This window comes from Maylandia zebra, linkage group LG8 (genome assembly GCF_041146795.1).
Source record: "Maylandia zebra isolate NMK-2024a linkage group LG8, Mzebra_GT3a, whole genome shotgun sequence".
Taxonomy (NCBI): Eukaryota; Metazoa; Chordata; class Actinopteri; order Cichliformes; family Cichlidae; genus Maylandia; species Maylandia zebra.
The window spans coordinates 9,311,519-9,332,532 of NC_135174.1; the positions used below are offsets into that span (position 1 = coordinate 9,311,519).

Genomic DNA, 21,014 nt, shown 5'->3' on the forward strand with positions numbered 1-21,014 from the left:
CTTCATTACAACCCAGGAAAACTTTCAGAGTCAAAATCTTTTTGATAAAGTCTTTTTATTTATTTGTTTAATTCTTTTTTCATTGGAGTGATTCAGCTATATTGGTTCTTTTATTCTCTATGATTCATCCATGGTACTGTCGTCTTCTTGGCTCAACTCCTCTTTGTCCATTCTTTCATTTTCACTCTGATCAGTGTTGCTATCACCGGTACACCGGTCTTCAAGTGATGCATCGTCTTCGGCCACGTCTTTAGTTTTACTTTGCTCCGTCTTCTCCTGTTCTACATTATCCAAGCTGCTTTGCCCTCCCTCTTCTTGTTTGATTATGCACACAGAGTCTTGCTGAAAGTTGTCCGGCGGCCTAATGGGGGTCTCCGTTTCCATTTCCTCCACTTTCACCTTCACTGCAACGACTATTAAGACAAGTAAGTCAGCAAATTTACCAAAATGGGCAACTAGCATGCAAATGAGGAAAAAGTGACTCATTTGAGAATTGTCTCTTACTCTCCTGCTCCTCTGGCTCAGTCTTGGGCTGGATGAGTGGCACTTTTGGAGGAGTGCTTTGAGGACTTTCGGTGTGTTGATCAGCACCGTCTTGAGCTTGGTCCTGTGAAAGCCTCTTTTTTGTGTGCTTCTTTTCTACAAAAAGCAAAGAAAAGGAGATCATTCTCATGTGTCAAGTAAGACATTACCGATACAAGACTACATATACTTTTCTGAATAAAACCTACTCTTTCTCCCGAAAGAAAAGCGCCGGCATTTCTTGTTCCGCACCAGCTGCTTTTCAATTAAGTCAGCTAGAAAACAGAATGAAACACCAGTCACTTTGTTTCACACTCAGAAACATCTATGCATCACTCATCAACCAGTCACTTCTGTCTGTGACAGTTTAAGGCTGGAGCTTAGTGAGTGTAGTGAACTGTTGCTGTATTTATAATCAAAATTGAAGTCTAAATGCGGTTAAAGAGCGCCTTTTACGCTAATTTCCAGATTTTCAGACTATTGTTGTGGTACACCACTAGAGGAGTTAGCGTTATTCATAGCCCAAAATAGCTTTGGCGCAGATGTGTCGAGGATATGTGCTTTCTGTGTGACATCACACAGATCCAAGATGAGAAAAAAACTGAAATGCAGCATTTAGAGGCGTCTCAAGCCAAGCTTTTGGCTCATGGGGATTACCTCATCATACTCTGACCTTATCTATTGAAACCTTGGCCATTAATCCCCTTTAATCAGAACGCCTCGGTACTCCTGCATTAACCCACATCACTTCAGTGCTCTACATGTTGATTCAAAACACAGTGTTACAGTCCGCTGTATTTACCGACTCCAGGAGGTGACTGGAGCTGGTAGCCCATGAGCTCACACCAGCCAACTGGGTAGATGTCTGGAGACTGGTGGTCAACCCACTGGTCAAACTCATCCTCCCAGCCGTCAAAGTGGATGAGGAGAAGGCGGCCGACACAGCGCTTCACGGTGGCGACGCACAGGAGCCGTGGCTCCATCAGGTCCACGGCCTCCAGCTTCATGTTGGGGGAGAAGCCGTGACCTGGGTAGTCCTGAAAGAAGTGTCATATTTATTAGTGTTTTTACATCAATAGATACATTTGAAAAGAAGCCATCCTGTCCTATTAATTCAACTTATAAAACATGTGATGGCAAGGTCATCCTACAACATCTTACAGCATTGAACAGTCTCACGGGCGCAGCTTTTGCTTTGGTCTCCTCCAGGTACTTTTCCCAGGTGAAGGTCTGAGCATCGTAACCTGCCAGGAAATGCATAAAGCGACAGGAAATATATGGTGAAGCATTTCAGCACCAGCAGACAAGTTAACCTGCAAACTAAGAAACAGAAAAAAACATACCTGGGGGTACAGTGAGAGGGATATTGTTCTTTTTACAGAAGTTAATTGGAAGAATGGCGTGAGAGGAAGCATGGTAACAAAACCAGTCTGAGCCATTGTTTGATATGGTGCCATCAATGCCCACCATCAGGTACCCATCAAACAGCACCTGGGAAAAAAAGAGGAGTAGAGTCAGAGAGAGGAAAACCAGCAGTAGAGATACGATCTCTACAATCCAGCTGTTAGGTGGAGGAACACACCAACAAGAACCTGCAGCGGGTGGAGAACTGGCTTTTGTAATGCTATGCTGAGCACAACAAGGCTTCAGCAAGAAGTACCAGCTGCAGACCAAGATGAAATCAATTCAAACAGTCCTCTATCAAGGCGCTTTCTATTTTATGGTAAAGACCCTAAAATAATACAGAGAAAACCCCAACTATCAGGAAAGAAGACACGCTGTGGAAGAAAGCAAGATTAATAATTAAATGCAAAGCGCTGTATAAACACAGTGCACGTATGAAGGAGTTAATCCACATGATGAGAGACCCACTAAAGAAGCAGCTGATTATACTGCTGAGTTTACAGAAGATACCCCTGCCATTAGCTCATTTATGAGCTGTTACAGTTACAAGGGCATCTAAATCTCTGGGAAACACCAAACCTAGGTGACAGATGATGAATCACAAACACACATAAACAAAGTCAACAACAGCTACCTCACCTTGTGTACTGTGGCCACACAGATACTTCCCAAGTTGAGCGGGTCAATGGCCTCCAGCTTCATTCCTTCTTCAAAGAAAGTTCCCTCCATGTAGGTGAACCTCAGCTGAGGACAATACATTACATTCATGTGAAACAGTGAAGAGGTAAAGCTTAAACTTGAACTGAAATGAGCATAAGATTAGTAACGACGATGATTACTTCAGCTATTTTTGAGTTCTGACTCAAACAATCTGCAGCTTTTGGACTTTGGGGGTAAAACATGGAGAAATAAAAAATAAATACATTTAATGAATCCTATGATTTTCTAAACTACACCACAATCAAGTGCAGATTTACTGCTAACCTTATAGTACACTCGACTATGACTTACGTCAGTGTTCATATACTTCCTTACCTTTTTAAAGAGCATGAACGTACTGTCAGAATTGCCCCTCAGACCACTGGAAGACTCCAGATTGTTTGCTATAAAAATAAGAAGGTTTCATATTTTAATCTACAACAAATCTAAGAGGAAAAAGCAAAGTAATCTTCTATCACCAGCACAGTACATGTTACATTTCAGAAAACAGAAATCTTTAAAATCATGTATTTAGTTCAACATCTGTGCAGTTTCATGTCATAAAAACTTTCACTGTGATTACAAATAAAATGATCCACACTGCTAGTGTTACGCTGAGGTCCAGTATCCTTTTCTAAAGTCCGAGTGTGTCTCCAAATATTTCTTTCCCCTTAAAGTTGATTAATCCTGTTTTTACTGCTGACTGCTTGGTTTCCTACATCAAAGTTAATTTCCTTTTGCAAGTTTTTGTTCTGTACCACACATCTTCAGCTCCAGTGGAGAACCCGTTTTCATACTTACCAGGCGCTTTGATGTCATGACCCACTTTTTTGGACCAGCCTATCGGATGCAGGAGGGGACTCCATATGTGACACCAGAAGTCTGAGATGATGTTCTCAGGGGTGTCACTTTGGTCCGCGTACACCAGGCGTACACGGCCACCGATGTTGGAGTCCACGATGGCCACGCGTGTCCGGCTCACGTATTTGGAGTCCACCACCTCCACGCGCATGCCCGTCCTGAAAGAGTTCTTCATGCTTTCTGCAAGCTGGAACAAAGAAAAGCGGGAGGGCGGCAGAGTGACAGAAAGTTGCTGATTATGTGCTTAATTCAGTGACTTCTATTTCATTTAATCCATTACACTCTTTATGACATACAGGGCAATTCATAACATCAGGCAGTACCTTCAGGTAGAAATCAACAGGCAGAGTTTGGGCCCCCACCAACCTCTTCATCAGATACTCCTTCCAGTCTGGGATGTCCTGCTTCAGATCTACAGACACGCAAATCATCAAACAAGAAAAGTCTCTTTGTGGTTTATTCCCCTCTTATTTTTCATATTACATGTTACATAAACATTTTAGTCATAGTGTGTGGTCTCAGGGCTTCATTACACAAAGTTTCAGTGATGAAACTTGGAGAGGCATTCTCCTTTTCTGCTCCATCTCACAGGACTTATAGCTCTCTCAATTAATTTCACTTGCAGACTTTAAAAGAGTACAAATGACCTTGTGAAGTCATCACTGGGAACTTTTTCCTATGACTGTGTACACATTAAAGAATCTTTATTTTTGTTATTTTATTGCTATTTTACTGTTTTTTATTGTTGTAATTTTAATATGTTTGTTAGAAACAGGTCCTTTTTGTAAATGTGACATTGGGACTACCTGTATAAATAAAAAATATAAAAGTATGACATACAAACAACACATTTAACCTGAAACCGTATAAAAGATAAGATCAATTTCTAGTTGTTAACAACAGAAAATGACACATTTGTCACTTTTTATTACTTTAGATTTTTAGGATGTTTTCTGCTGCTCTTTTACCTCTACTAAGTTTTATATCATCCTCCATTTACATTTCTCTGTCTTTTAACGTCTGTTAAGCTACAGGCAACATGTCTTTCTTCCATTTTATCTGTACTTTATATTTTATTTATCTTTTGATCTGCTAGTAGAAAAGTGCATTACAAAGACTTCTCTTCTTCTTACTGAGAAAATTGCCTTTGTATTTAATTTCCTGCCCATTTGCTGCATCAGTTATTTGTTGTCTTGATTTTGCGATATCACCTTAACTGCAAATCGAACCAGTGAAAATACTCAGACAGAAGCTCTTGTCTGTTAGAGTCATTCATATATTCTCTAATCACAGAGCTGATGATCAGCATTCATTTGTCTGGTCAACGACCACTAGTTCACATTATCACTTCAGATAACTCGCTCACCTGCTCTTATTCTTTTGAGGATTTAAAGAATAAACAAAAACACCTTCACCAAGGTCAACCAATACTGGATGAAGCAGTTGATTTAGGACCAAACAGAGCATAGGCGCCATTTTTAAAAGCAAACTGAATGTGAATCCTAACCTTGTGGGGGTACCAGCAGCTTGCTGGTCATTGCGCACCATCCGATCGGGTTGAGCTCTCCTGAAACGAGGCTGCACCAGAAATCATGGCTGCTGTCATGCTCAAAGCCCTCGTATCTCAACAGGGCTTTGTATCCTGCAGACAAGAAAGGACGAGAGTTACCTGCCAATGTTGCTACTTTACCAAAATATATTTCACTGTGTGGAAGTTAACATCCTGAACTGTTCCAGGCAAAAAATTCTAACTGCTAACCTGGATGAGTTCATGAGACAGATGAGTGAACAACCAAACAGAATCGAGCTCACGCCAAGATCAAACTAATTGGCAGTAATAACTGACCCAACTTAGCCCGTTAATGCAACTTTTACAAATAGCATATCACATTTGGATGCATCTGACGCACCAGTGTCAGATGTTTTCTGCAGACACCGGCTGTTTCATCAGAGGAGAACAGCTATGTTAGACAAATACAGATACAAACACCATTTGTTGAGGCACTTTTCACTCTGGTACAAACCATATTGATACCAATTTATTCCCGGTCTTTGGTACAAATCTGTAGACAAAACTAAACTTCAATGGTCACTGAGACTTAAAATCTGCATGAATAGATTCACTAGTCTGATCTGTTTGGCAGCTTTACCCCAACATGCCTCAACAAAGCCTGGTTCATCACGTGTTCTCTTAGCTTGCACAAAATTTCATAACATTAAGGGTTCATTTACGATCAATTCTCATTGGAGCAGAGCTCCGAACAAATGCTACAGTGATTTAAATTATAGATTCAGTCATCTGAGCAAAAAGGTAAGCTGCTATCACAGCGTTAAACCTGAAATGTGCGCTATATGAGTGCAACAACATAAGCGGTTCACACATTTACTGCTGTAAAGAAGATGATGATCTCTCGGGTCAGTGCAACATTTGGTATTACAAAAATCTACCAAAAGATTTCTTTTTAAGATTTTTATTCTGGTTATGAATATGCTGCACTTTATATTCAGCACCATGAGAAGTACAGCAAACCAAGTTTTAAGCTTTGCAAGAGGCATTAAGATTTGGGTCTAGCCAAGAGACAAATAAAATTCACTAATGAAAAATAAGAAACTAAATGTAACATTAATATATAAAAATGATTTGTGGTTCATTGGGCTGTTAACTGTTGGCAGAAAGATGCACACACCTGCAATCTGGATAACTGTAGCAATCCAGTAGACTTTACTGGGGAGGATGGCATTCGTGTTCAGCACCTCCACTTTCATCCCCACGGTGATGTCATCCCACTGGGCACAAAGGGGAGCCTGTAGGGGGTGAAGCCAGAAAATTCCTTATGGATCATCTGTGTGAAGCTTTTATGTACTACCATCTTATTTTCCAGCATTTTCAAGAGAAACTCAATTTTCTATTGTTTTCTTCTGCTGATGACGGCATGAAAACAGCAATATAATCCTAATAAGCCATTTGAGTTTCCCTTTATTTGATTATTAAGTCAGTTCCCTTAACTGTTAACATCGATGGTAGAACGAGGTTTCCACAAAGGTTAAGAACAATATGTCGCTATGACGATAATTTCTTAGCTGTAAGTCTTTGTAAGAACTGCAGAACAGACTCACGTGTCTGAAGCAGGAGACAGATGCAGCCAGAGACGTTTCTCTCTCCAAGTATGCGGTCCAGTCGAAAGAAGCAACAGCAGCTACGTAATGGAAGGAGACAGAAAATAATTCTCTTTAAGCCACCTTTTTCTGACTGGCTGCCCCTCGTAAACAGAAGGTGGTCGCCAATATTGCATCTTGTGTCGGTTCATTGGCACCAAATTGGAAATCACATGAAATGTGCCGATTGCAGCAGGTTAAACAGGTTGTGTTAAAAAAATAAAATAAAAAATTATTTCATGCAAACAAGCGTGCTCGGTGACTTTACCATCAACTCCGGTGGCTGCTGGAGGAGCTTTGTTCACTTTATTCAGCACAGTAGCTTTTTTCGTTGGGGGCTTTCCCTAAAGAAGCAAAGAGGGGGAAAAGAAATATTTCTCAGAGCCTCTTATATCCATACAGTTGGCATAAACCGTGAGAGAGCATGGTATAAGTCACAATCAGATAAAAAAAAAACAAAAAAAACACTCTGCCTACACTATGCCTCTAATGGCACGCAGAGGTGCTGTCTGTCAGCAAAACTATGCAAAGATTAATTTCATGAGGTTTGGACAAGGATGGATCATGAATTCCAATGAATATTGAGATCACCCTTTGTAACTCAAAACTTCGTACAGGCCTTTACAGAGGATCTGCTCTCCAGGTACCCTTCTCTTCGTCAGTATGAAAGTGAAGACAAGGCTATGCAGCAGCTTTTGGTAGGTCAAACCACATTGAATGGGACATAATGGTCATTTCCAGTTCTGTATTTTTTATTCTTTGGCATCACTAGAGTGGTAATTAAAGAATTCCTTATTTATCTTATTCTAGGGCCTTTGCACATTCATTGTCTAAAAAAAACAAAACAACCTCTCTTCTTAACAACAACTGCTTTAAAGCCACTTTTCTCTGATTGGTTGCCCTTTACAAACAGAAGGTTTGAACGATATGTGGGTGTGGCATCTTCTTCTGCAGAGCCAAGAGAAGAAAAACAACGTCCGGAAACGAGGGCCTTAAGCCTGGGCTGAGAGCCCTGGCATGTGGGGTTTCAGTACAAATGTCCTGCCTCACCTGTCTCTGCAGCCATATATTCGTAGGGTGGTCTTCCTCTGAATAGTGGGCATGTGTGAACTGCGCGGGGACGGCGGTGGGCTTGAGAAGCCGGCCCCGGCGGCTCGGTAGGTTCTGCACGTCGTAGTAGTCGTCCGGCTGAAAATGCTTCTGGCACACGAAGAGCTTGCCGAGGACGTAACGGGGGGTCCTTGGGTCCATGTTCAGGGTAAAGAGCCATTGTCTCAGCTTCTCCTGGTCGCTAAGTGGAAACCGATGAAAGACGATGTTTGGCCTTTTTATGGTTAAGCAGGTCTCGACGCAACACTTGTGAACCATTTCAGTTTTTAGGAAACAGAGAGGTCTGTACCGAGTTAGGAAAGACGGACACAGGCTCACACGTCCCCGCAGAGGTATTTAAGTCCAGCGCGGTCTTCTTCTTCTTCTACTTGTTATTTTTCTGCAGCGCTCACAGGTAAACAGCCTTTTTTGCAAATACTGCCACCTTGTGTTCAATATTACTAACTATGGTGAAATAAATTTGCTGAAAAATGCCTTAAAATTACATTTAATACTTTGCAGGCATCTACTCAGGTCTGTAAAGATGTACAAGATATTTCTGAATGGTTTTTATTTCGCTTTGAGTTTTTGTTTTTCACTTTAGTTTCAGTTAGCTTCCAGAGTGCTACCGCGGTCAGCACTGGGTCTTTTGGGTCACTGTCATGCTGGCAAACCCATCTTCAGTGTTCTGTCTGAGACAAGGAGGTTCACATCCAAGACCTTACGGTACATGCCCCCATCCATTGCTGACTCAATGCAGTGAAGTCGCCCTGTATTCCTTGCAGAAAACCAGGCCCAAAGCACAACAAATCCACTTCAGTGCTTGACTGCGGGGATGGTGTGACCATTCATTTCTTTGGAAATTCAGCAGGGGATCAGATAATCTATCTAGATAACTATAGCGCCAAAATCCCAAAAAAATAAAATAAACATTTCATACTTTCAGCTTTTAAAATGAGTGAATTTTTTGCAATTGATTTCAGTAATTTTCAATAATTCATAGATTTGTGACATTGAAAGTAGCGTGCTGAAGCCGTTCATGGATTCACTACAGGATTTCAGATAATCCCACACCTGTCTGAGCTGCTGAGCAACACACTCACGAATGGAAAAACTAGTACATCTCTTTGCCCAATCCGGTGACACTGACTGTGTCAAACTCCCAAAATGGATTATTGAATAAGGCTTGGCAGCTAATTCAAACTGCCCTTCTGGTGGTCCCCAGTGTTCAAAAATACATAAATAAATACATTAGAAAAAGTCAAACTCTTTCTGACCTGCAGACGTGCTAGAATGGATGACTTCTTAGAGTTTGATGAATAAGAACGAGAGCAGGATGTACTGCAGAAGCGCTTAGTCTTTGAATAGAAGTTGTTGATATTCCCGGTTGTTCCACACATCTCACAAACCACTGTGAAAAAAAAGCAATCAAAAAAGTTTTTGTTTAATGTAAAACATTATGAACATTGTTAATAGTGCAGGTGCACCTCACCTGGTCGCTCGTTCAGCACCTTTAACCCTCCTCCTGTCAGATGTCGTTCTTTACCTCTTTCATTAGCATCCTCACGCTCTTTGGGTGCCATTTCATTGTATCCAGCCTATGAAGGAAAAAAAACAAACATCCCACCTGTAAACAGTAGGTGTAAGCCCCCCCAACAGTCCAAAATAATTGCTACTCACACTAATGGTTTGCTCTCTTGGTTCAGCTGAAATGGTCCTGTGTTGGATAGAAGGCAGGCAGCTACCGCAGCCCGCGCCATTGCAGGAAGGACAGTGCGGACGGACAAACACTGTAGGAGCAGCTCCCGGCCTCAGCTTCAGAGGCCCCGCTGCCAGTCTGGGTTCAAAGTACTCCTTGCCAAAATGCTCATTGCAAAGGTAAGAATTGGGTGTGGCAACCCACTGCATGCGGGTGCGCTGGACCTGCTTCTCCCATTTCCGAAACTCTTCAGGGTCCTTGGGGAATTTAAACAGGGTTACGCCATCTTCAGTAGTTTTTCCACATCCATAAGCCACGCAGTGGTAAGGCATCATCGGAGCTTACACCATGAGCGCCTTTCATGGATCCTTTCTTCTTCTCAGTTGTGCTGTTTTGTTCTCTGAGCTGTGCAAAGAAAAGAAATAATTGTATCTTCCAACCGGCAGTTGGCTTTCTAATTTTCACACACAACCATCTCTAGGGTTTACGAGAATGGTCCAAACAAGACGAAATATCCAGTGAGCAGCAGTTCTCTAGGTAAAAATTCTTCTCTGACCCCAGGGGTCAAAGAAAAATTCCCAGAGTGCTATAACCTGGAAATTTTGCAACCAAGGTATGCTGATCATCGCTAAGATGGCACAACCTACCTAAATATTGCTGCTGACCATTTCCACCCCACTGAACAAAGTTTACACATCCTTTGGTCACTGCTTCCAGCAGGATTACAAACCATGTCACAAAACTCAAATCACCTTAAACTGGTTTCTTGAACATGACAATGGGTTCACTGTACTCAAATGGCCTCCGTAATCACAAACCTGCAGTAACTGTGGCGCCATCATGTCAATATGGACCAAAATCTCTGATAAATGTTTCCAGCATTATGAAGAATAAAGGCACTTCTGAAGGCAAAAGAGGGTCCAACCCACTACTAGCAAGGTGTACCTAACAAAGTGGCCGGAGAGTGTGTATTGGCTCTATTTGCCTCATTATAATATTCTCTACATTGAAAAACCTACATTAAAATGACAGGAAGCTTCGCACTTTATTTTATCTGTAATGTCGACATAATGTTTAACAAACACAAGACAGTGAAACATGACAAACAGAAGTTTGTCTTGAAAAGGCGGCCCTTTCGTCATCGTTATTATTATTTCTAATATCGCCGTTAAAGCACAGTTACAGCTGACTGCTTCATAAGTTGAGTCAAAACGTAAACAATGCAACTACTGTACACCAAAGCTAAGTGATAACAATGCTAAAAGTACTTGTGTGCAGTTATGAAGCTGCACTTTGCTCGTCATGACTTCAAACGTGTACTTACAGGAGGTTAGTGACTGCTGGCACTCAGTAAAATGTCTCTTAGGTGTACAAACTGATTTTGGTATCAAATGTTAATGTATCTTCATAGCTGCCCAGTACTGTAATGTGGTCGCTCACATTTAGCGTCATCTACTTACGCGTGTGCAAGGAATTCTGGGAGTTGATGTTTTTACGACAATTGGAAAAAAGTCGCTCTCCTAGTCACAAATAAGTCATTTTACAGGCATTCAGGTGTTTGCTGGAAAAAAATAGCCTTCTGTCGGTCTATGAAAAAGAAGTTTGCGGACACCTTGCTATTCAATTATTATTAATCTTAGGCCTTTGCACAGTGTAGAAAAATAAATAAACATAACCAATAATGAGGCAAAATATACAAACAAATATTAAGTAAAATATGTTTTGTAATTTAGATTACTTAAAGCAACCGCTGCTGGGGTCAGCACTGACAACAAATGGCAGTATCTCTATGAGGCAGTCATTTTTGTTGTCTCTTAACATGCGAGATTTGTTATGCTCCCCTGCAACTCCTAATGGCTTTGCAGTGGCAGTGTAGACTTTGGGCGTTGCCCGGGCTTAATTGCTAGTTATGAAAAAAGTTACTGACAAGGTGTGGATAAAGGCAGACTTCACGAAGGATGCTGTAATGCTCTCCTGCTTGCAAGTTTCAGCTTTGAATGTGTAATGATTAAAAATATCCCTGTGTTTCTGAAAAACAAACAAACAAAAAACTCTGGTGTCAGTCTTGATTTTGTGTTGAGTTAGTATTGCTGGGACATAACAGCTTAAAAGTTGATTGGTGAAATTCCTTGACTTCGAGTTGTGTTGCTCCTAAGTAGTGCTGATAGACAGCAAAAAGTATTTTTTGTCTACTGTACTTAGCCATATTTTTGCAAGAACTGCTTAACTAACTAAAGAGAAATGCTGGTCAGCACCTTAGAATGGAAGATCCATCTGTGTTTCTCAGAGCTGAAACATCTCATCATCAGCTTTTTGGAGAAGCACCCTCAGAATCATTCCCCGCGGTGACTGCTCCAAAAGCAACCACTGCTAAACTAAATCAATAAGAAAAATAAAACTCAGAGGAATGGATGTTAGACCATTTGAATGTGATTTGGCAGTAGCTGCTGTGTCTTCATGAGAAGAAGAGTAGATGAAGTGATGGTATTCACATGTGTGGTTCCCAAAAAGAAGTACGGAGGAAGAAGCGGGATCGTGCGGTGCACCTTTACTGGTGACACCTTTTAATTAAGGGAAACTAGTGTGAAGCAAACTGAGACAATGCCAAGAATGTGTAGTTTCTATTAAAGTCAGTTTGAATATATATTAAAATATATTATATAATAATATTTGTATTTATATATATTAAAATACAAATATTACTATTAAAGAGTGACACACATTTACTTCAATCATAATAAACACACAAACAAAATCAAATATATAATGTTTTGTTTCCTAATCTTGAAACTGTCTTCATCAAATGTATTCAGTTAGGGATGTCTTGACAGCAGTTACAGGTACAGCTGCTCTGACACTGATGCTAGATTTAAGTTTTGTGAGGCTTGGAAATATTTAAAATTTCAAATTAAAATTATTTAAATTAATTTGCTTGTATTTACTTATAATTTTGACAGCTGAGAAGTTTTGTTAAACCACATTAAAGCAAAGTCGTGTTAAAAAATAAAGTTTGCTTAGGATTGTATGCAGTCCTGTGAAAAACTAAGTATACCGATACTGCTAATACAGAAATTAACAGGATAAGTAGCAGTTGGGTTTTGCTAATCAACTTCTCAGAAGTGGATGTTGCAGCAAAAAAACAGAGAAACAGCAAAAAATCCCAAGAGCCTCAACAGGCCTCTATAGCATGCTAAATTATAAAGTTTGTTACAGTACAATTAGAAAAACCCTTATTTGGAAGGATTGCCTGCTCTCTAAAAACACATGGCAGCAAGGGTTAGGTTTGCAAAGTTGCATCTGACCAAACCACACAACTCCTGGGACAATGTCTTTGGAACAGACAAGACCAAAATAGAGATATTTGGTCATAATGCACAGAACCATGTTTGACCAAAACTAATCTCAGCATATCAGCACAAACACCTCACACCAGCTGTCAAACATGGGGTGATGATTTAGGCTTATTTTGCAGCCACCAGGACCTGGGCACCTCACAATCACTGAGTCAACCATGAACTCCTCAGTGTACCAAAGTATTCTAGAGTCAAACGTGAGGCCATCTGTGCGACGGCCAGCTTGGCTTGGCTCAAATCGGGTCATGTAACATCACAACGATCCCAAGCACTCCAGCAAATCTACAACAAGAATCAAAGTATTGGAGTGACCGAGTCAAAGGCCAGACTTCAGCCTGACTGTTGCAGAGCAAGTGAGAGAAGAGTGAGCCAAAAATGATTCTGTAACGATGTGAGAAACTGACAAAGTCATACAGAAAGCGAGCATTTCATGTTATTGCTGCTAAAGGTGGCTTTACAAACTGCTGAATCATGAGATGCACTTAATTTTTCACAGAGTGCTGGGAAAATGTTCTATTTCACAAAGGACTGTTTGAGAAAAGAATAAAATTAAATATTTGGAGCAAAGATTTAGAAACGGACATTGCAGCAGAGGACTGAAAATTGTGTTGCAACTCAAACAGTGAATTCACACCTCAGATTAACACACTGTAACTGGTAAATGCAAACATCTATGTAAGTCTTGCAGAGTCTAACCACAATAAAATGACTAAATGCACAAAGACCAAATGTTACACTCTGGATTAGACAAATGATGCCACACCTTCTAGTAGAAAGAACAAACACAAGGAGGTATGAGCAATATCTGAAAAGGTTGAGGGAGCTTTCTTGAGCTTTGTGATCGGTATGTAAGGAAATCAAATTTGTTGTCTAATTATTGTTAAAGAACGAAGAAATCATTAAAAAGTGCAACATTCTGTAATTTTCTTAACAGCTACTATATTTTCTATAGTTGGTATCATCTGCTGAGCGGCATGTCACTGGGGAATTCTTCTTAAAGGACACAATGCAAGTCGTGCAGTGTGTTGACAGTTTTATTTTGGAACAGGATGGTTTGGAAGCTACATCTAAAAAAAGACCAGTGAATTTGGTGACCCTGTGACCTGATCGGGCTAATGAACAATTTGTTTATACTTGATACCAACTGAATGTAATTGGAGGAAAATTTTGGACTTTATTGACTTTTCCACAGAATATTAAACAAGATCTAATCACGTTTTGGTGCACTAATGTAAGTGTACTCAAATTGCTGCTCAGACTTGGTACTTTACCGTACTGTAGTGCCTGTTGTTTTGCTTCATTTTTGATGTGCAATATTATAATCTTTTAATCCCAAACAAAATTTAGGTAATTAAATGTGTAAGATAGCTAACATTAACAGATGGTGATGCCACTAGTTTTGCAGTTATATGAAAAATGATAGAATGACCACACTTGGAGAATATTCATCAGATTTTTGTTGTTGTCGTTTTGCTTTGGGGGCTTTTTAGCAAACAGGCAAACCACAGATCTCAAACTAAACTATTTTTTAATAGCTGAACATACTGACTACATTCTATAACTTGCTTTTTCTTACTTTTTACCTATCATATATGTATACTGCATATTTTGAAAGAACTTTTCTTTTCTTTGCATGGCCACATAGCAAAGAAACAAAGATGACTGATTCTGATCGAACAAACTTAAAATGGCACATTCTGGAATTGCAGAAGAACATTTCAGCTATCAGAACATCTGGCTTACTGTTACCCACACTCTGAGAAATCGCAGGTGTAGTAAAAGTGCATTTCTTTCTTAGTGTGTGCAATTACCAAACACTAGTCATTACTGGACCCTAAAGGTAAGGTAAAACTACTTCCTGAATATGGAATAAATGCACTAATTTTTACCCTTTTTCATATTATTCTTTTTCATAATTACGTGAACCTTTTTGAGGTACAAAAAGATGGTAAGTGGCTTGGTCCTTATATAGCACTCTAAGTGCTTTATACATACCTCATTCACTGCAGCACTTTTTTTGCACCTAAGTGCTTTCTAGCAAACATTCACACACATTCATGCTGTGATGAACGAATCACAGAGCACCTTTGGGTTCAGTATCTTGCCCGAGAGTACCTAAGTATGCAGGCTGGAGACTGGAGCAGCCAGGGATCGACTCACCAACCTTCCAATTAGTAGATGACCAGCTGAGCAATATATAAAGCATAAACCATATAAAGTCTCCAGGTTTACAAAGTACATCTTTACACCATTTCTTCAAGGCATAACATTATGAAACTATCTATGCTTAGTACGATTGAAAAAGAAATTGGGAAAAGTTGTAATTTTACTCTTAGATTTTAAGGACTGGCCTATCTTAAGCTGTTTGGAAAGCCTTCAATGCATTATGATAAGTTTCATTGGACAGTCTATTGCATCAGCATGATGGTGCAGTGGTTAGAGGAGTTGCCTCACAGGAAGAAGGTTTTGGTTTCAAAGCCAAACCTTCCTGGAGTTTTCTGCTCCCTGAGGCTGCTGTTTTTTTGTTTTGTTTTCATCAAAGAGATTTAAAGATCCATCCTATGTTAACTACTGTTTCTAAACATATTATAAACAAAAAAAAAATCTCATCAACTGATATTAAAGACTGGTTCATGTGTATTGTTCATCCTTAGCTCATTGACAAACCATTCTAAGCAGGCCTGGATAGGCAGGGGACCTTGTTAACACTTATCTGTTAGTCTTTAATCTTGTTATTTGATGTTCTGTTTGGTTGCCATAGTTGGTTGTTGTTACTTTTAATTTTTGTAATTATTTCTGCCTGCATTTGAGTCTTCAATTTAGATTATAATTGAATACCACAACCAACAAAATGAAGCCTTTGGACAGCAGCAAGTGGCTCTTTCCTTCTTAAAGGTGACTATTGATCTTAAGCCATAGCTCACTCCTGAGTATGGGCTGGTCTTTAGGGAAACTCCTCTGGACATGTAAACCATAAAAACAAAAAGTGTCACCAGTAAAGTTGTACCACACCTTCCTAGTTCCTCCTTAACTTTGGTCCTTCCTGCTAGCTGGTTGTAGGCTTGCTGCGCAACCAGGTGATCACCCACTTGCTACAATGGCTGCCACATGTTTTCCAGAGCCCACTTCCTCTAGCTCTTCAAAAGGGAAGCATGGTCCTTGCTAATTCCCTTTCTCCTTATCACTTATCAACCTAGTCGCCACCACTCTGTGCAACCAGAGTCATCCTGCCTGGCCAGCTTGAATACACACACTACATTGCCAAAAGAATTTGCTTGTCTGCCTTCACATGCATATGAACTTGAGTGACATCCCATTCCTAATCCGTGGCATTTAATGTGATATTGGCACAACCTTTGCAGCTATAATAACTTCAACTCTTCTGGGAAGACATTCTACAAGAGTGTGTTTATGGGAATTTGTGAACATTCTTGCAGAAAGCACATACATTTGTGAAGTCAGACACTGATGTTCGACAAAAGGCCTGGCTCGCAGTCTATGCTCTAATTCATCCCAACGTTGTTCTATTGAGTTGTAGTCAGGATTCCACACCAGACTAGCTCATCCATGTCTTTATTGGCCTTTCTTGGTGCACTGGTGTGCAGTGATGTTGGGACAGGAAGGAGCCATCCCAAATATGCTCCCATATGGTTGTCCAAAATAACTTGGTGTGTTGAAGCATTAACAATAATTTTCAGGGGGACTAAGGGGCTGAGGCCGGTTTCTGAAAAACAACCCCACACCATAATCCCCCTCCACCAAGCTTTGGATGTGGCACTGTACAGTCCCACAAGTACCTTTCTCCTGACATTCACCAAACCCAGACTCGTCCATCTGATTGCCAGACAGAGAAGCTTGATTTGTCGCTCCATTTAACACGTCTCCACTGCTCTAAAGTTCTATGGCAGCATGCTTTACACCATCAGATTAAACGCTTTGCATTGTGCTTTGTGATGTAAGGTTTGGATGCAGCTGCTTGGAAATGGAGACCCATTCCATGAAGCTCTCTAAGGGCTGTTCTTGTGCTAATCTGAAGGCCACATGAAATTTGGAGGTGTGTAGTGACTGACTCTGCAAAAAGTTGGGGACCTCTGTGCTCTTGGCTTTTCAGCATCCACCTGTGATCACTCTGTGATTTTACGAACCCTGCTACTTTGCCACTGACTTGCTGTCATTCCCAATCACTTACTCTTTGTTATAATACCACTAACAGTCAACTGTGGAATAGTGAGTAGTGAGGAAATTTTATGAATGGACTTGTTGCAAAGGTTTCATCCTATCATGGTACCACACTGGAATTCACTGAGCTTTTCTGAGAGCAACCCATTCTTTCACAAGTATTTATAGAAGCAGTCTGTGTGCCTAGGTGCTAGATATTTTATTTTATTTTATTTTATTTATTTATTTAGTCATTTTTTACACGTGGAATTGACTGGAACACCTTATTTCAATGATTTCCATGGGTGAGTGAATACTTTTGGTAATACAGTATAGCTTCATTTGACTCTTTGTTGTGACATATGTATATGTTCCTGTATGTTTCCCTGTGTGCTCATATACTGTCATTATGTTTAGTTTCCCTTCACAAATGGACTTTGGATTCTTTGGACTTTTATAACAGCCTTGCAATTGAATGTTTGCTTTGTATATTTCTGTCTGCAATTGGAATATGCATTTGAGTCCTCAATCTGTGTCGCGGTGTACAAGGTGGACTCACGTGCTGGACTCCGGGGATTGATGCACACAAGAGAATTTATTAATAAACAATGTCCAATGAGTGTATATACAAAAGGTGCGGGGCAGTGCTACCTACAAAGGTGCGGGGCGGTGCTATCTACAAAGGTGCGGGGCAGTGCTATCTACAAAAGGTGAGAGGGGCAGGGCTCCGGGGGAAATCCAGGTGAACACTCTCGTCTCTCTCCAAACAATCCAAACACGAATCCACTCGAACACTCAGGGAACACCAGGGAAAAGAGTCCAGAGGGTCTGCACACAAAGAAACGCTCATTAGATTCCAAACACACAACTACATGGAAAAACACTTGCTAGACGCTCGACTTTCACTGACGCGATTCTCACAACGATCCAGCAAAGAACAGCCGTTGCTTCCTGGCTTAAATGCCATCCACACTGATGAGGCACAGGTGTTTCCTCCTCCGAGGGCGTGGGCCAAGGGCGTGAACCCATAATGAGTTCCGCCCTGGCGAGAGAGAGAGAGAGAGATGATCAGCGACCAGCTGAACCTCCAGGCCGTGACAATCTGAAAGATTAGGACAAAGGATTTTGTTAGGTGCTGGACGGAAAACTTTGAGGATCTCTTCAATCCCACTGACACACCTACTGTAGAGGAAGCAGAGTCTGTGGATGAGGGGGATGACTCGGCCATCTTTGTGGTAATTAACCACACAACAGAGAGTTTTTTAACTCGGGTGGGTGAAATTCACCCTGAGTCCCTACGGGCTCCGGAGGGAAAATCATGCAGAAGTTATAGAAATTTCCCTTGGATTGGCAAATTGGGGTCGTGGTCCCTTTTTCCAAGAAATGGAGCCAGAAGCTCATCCTCCATGGGAAGGCCTATTCTTTCGCATGGAGGAAGGTTCTCCACAGACTACCCTGCAGAGGAGAGTCTGCCCATTAGTCAAATGTTAGATTTAGGAGACAATGTGGTTTTTGTCCTGTTCATGTAAGTATGGACCAACTCTTTATTCCCTAAAGGATATTACCGGATGCATAACATTTTGCCCAACCAGTCTACATCTCTGTTGTGGACTTACAGAAAAAATTCCATTGTGTCCCTTGGAAGCTCCTATGAAGGGTGCTTCAGGAGTGTGGTATATTAGTCCCATTGCTCCAGTCCCTGCACAATAGCTGTGAAAGTTTGCTTTGCTTTGCACTTTGTCTGCCTTTTGTCCCCAATTCTGTTCATAACTTTTATGGTCAGAATTTCTAGATGTAGACAATAGGCAGAGGGTGTTGCTTTTGCTGGTCTCGGGATCTGGTCTCTGGTTTTTTCAGATGATATGGTTTTGCTGTCTTCATTAAATAATGATCTCCAGCTTACACTGAAGGGCAGTTTGCAGCAGAGTGTGAAGTGGCTGGGATAAGACTCATCACCTCCAAGTATTAGGCTATGTTTCTCAGCCAGAAAATGGGGGAAAGCCCACTTTGGATTGGGAATGAGTTGCTGACCCAACTAGTGTTGTTCATGAGTGAGTGAAGAAAGGGGCAGAACACTGACAGATGGATTGGTGCAGCATCTGCAGTGTTGCAGATGTTGCATGTGTCTGTTGTAGTAAAGAGAGAGCTGAGTGTGAAAGTGAAGCTGTTTATTTACTGGCAAATCTATATTTCTATCTTTTGGGTAATGACCAAAAGAATAAGATTGCAGATAGAAATAAACTTTCTCTGAATGGTGTTTGTGCTCTTTCTTAGAAATAGGGTAGATGAGTCATTCAAGAGGGACTCAGCGTATAAACACTATACTCCTCCTAATCAAAAGGAGCAAGTTGATGTGGTTTGTGCATCAAACTAAGATACTGTCTGGATACCTCCCAGGTGAGGTGCCCAACAGGGAGGAGTCCTCAGAGGAGGCCCACAAGGAGAACTCAGGACACGGTGGAGACATTACATCTACTGACCGGCTTGGGAATCCTAACCTGGGGATGCTAGCTTGGTAGTGCTTCAGTGTCCCCACATAATTGTACTTTAGCCTTAGTTAGGGCCCGAGCACCGAGAGTGCGAAGGCCCTATTGTATCTGCTCCGTTTCTTATTACTATTATTCAGGCAAAACAAGGGCCTTTTTGAGGGCCTAAACATGCTCAAAAACTCATGAAATTTTGCACACATGCCAGGTCTGGTGAAAAATTTTGTATTTTAATGGTTTTACATATGAGCACTGGGAAATGGCTCTACAGCGCCACCTATGCCTTGTTAAATGCAGCCCTACGACCACATAGTTTGAGCTACATGTATGAAATCTGGCACACATGTGTATCATGCCGAGTCAAACAAAAAAGTCTGGGGGCCCATTGATGCAAACCCAACAGGAAGTCCGCAATTTAGAAGTGAAGGTGACATTTTGGCTCTAATTTTACCGTTTCCATGCCTCGAACTTTTTCGAACTCCTCCTTGGGATTTGGTCGTATAAGCTTCATCTTTGGACAGTGTCAACTACACCCTTGTGCCATGTTAAATTGCGGAGCTTTTGAGTTTTCCCAATACGGTGAGGCCGTGGCGCCATGGCGAATTTCGATGACTCGCCATGAAAATCTTATTGCCTCTCATTTTGTCATACATTTCCTGACCTTGACCAAAGTGAACACATATGATAAGGCTCCACCCCTGAACATATTTCTACTGCCATATTTGACATCAAGGACAGCGCCACCTAGTGGGAACAGGAAATGTCATGTTTTACACTTTGGGGTACAGTATTGTGATGGGTGACATTTAGAGCCTCAAATTTCTCCAGGAAAGCCTTAAGGAGTTGGTCTTGGGTTACAGTGAAAACTGTGACTTTTAGCAAAAGGGTGTGACCCCAGCAGCATGGCGAACTTTGATGTCTCGCCATGAAGAAACAAATTAGTGTAACTCAATGAAATCCAGTCTGAACAGTACCAGACTTTACAGGCATGATGTCAGACCCACCCTGAACAAATTGATGTGCCCATTGTCAGGAATACGCAGAGCGCCACCTAGTGGGAACAGGAAATGTCATGTCTTACACTTTGTTTTACTGATTTTCACAGGTTCATCGTGGCCACCTCAAAAGCGGTGAATATCACCATCAGTCCTTCATGATGCTTCAGTGCGAAAATTGTGACTTTAAACTGAACGGCGCACCCTGGTGGCAACGCTGTTCACCATGAACAATGAAGTGGCTTTTGAGGGGCTTGGAAAGTTTAAAAAGCCTTGAAATTTGGTGCACACCTCCAATGGGACGAAGGCTTTGTTGTTATGTGATCACCTTCCTTGAATAGCGCAAAATGGCTCCACAGCGCCCCCTACAAACTTTCAAATCATCAGCCCCTGCTCTGTGTTTTGTGTATGAGTCTGAAATCTGGGAAGCTTATAGGAGAGATCAAGTTGTACAAAAAAGTCTCTTAGAGCAATATCCCAAATCCAACAGGAAGTCAGCCATTTTAAAATGAATGTGTAATTTCGGCGACATTTTCCCCTCTTTTCAGGCACCGTTCTTTGACGAACTCCTCCAAGGGATTTCATCAGATTG

The 21,014-nt window shown here is 41.1% G+C and overlaps 1 protein-coding gene across 3 annotated transcripts; it reads right to left on the minus strand.

Annotated features, from left to right (window-relative positions):
- Nucleotides 1–17: 17 nt before the first annotated feature.
- On the minus strand, nt 18–10,884 carry l3mbtl2 (L3MBTL histone methyl-lysine binding protein 2). Of its 3 annotated transcripts, XM_076887271.1 has the most exons (18): nt 10,755–10,884; nt 9,412–9,835; nt 9,224–9,329; nt 9,009–9,142; nt 6,911–6,986; nt 6,604–6,683; nt 6,174–6,291; nt 4,994–5,128; nt 3,810–3,898; nt 3,427–3,673; nt 2,962–3,029; nt 2,566–2,670; nt 1,866–2,013; nt 1,684–1,766; nt 1,325–1,559; nt 732–797; nt 505–639; nt 18–413 (listed from the first exon to the last, which is right to left on the minus strand). In XM_076887271.1, the coding sequence occupies exons 2-18, from the start codon at nt 9,763–9,765 to the stop codon at nt 118–120; spliced, it is 2,475 nt and encodes an 824-aa protein (XP_076743386.1). In that variant the 5' UTR covers nt 9,766–9,835; nt 10,755–10,884; the 3' UTR covers nt 18–117. The 3 variants fall into 3 exon arrangements, with proteins under 3 accessions (XP_076743386.1, XP_076743387.1, XP_076743388.1); XM_076887272.1 differs by lacking the exon at nt 732–797; XM_076887273.1 differs by lacking the exons at nt 9,009–9,142; nt 9,224–9,329; nt 9,412–9,835; nt 10,755–10,884 and adding an exon at nt 7,693–8,132.
- Nucleotides 10,885–21,014: the final 10,130 nt, after the last annotated feature.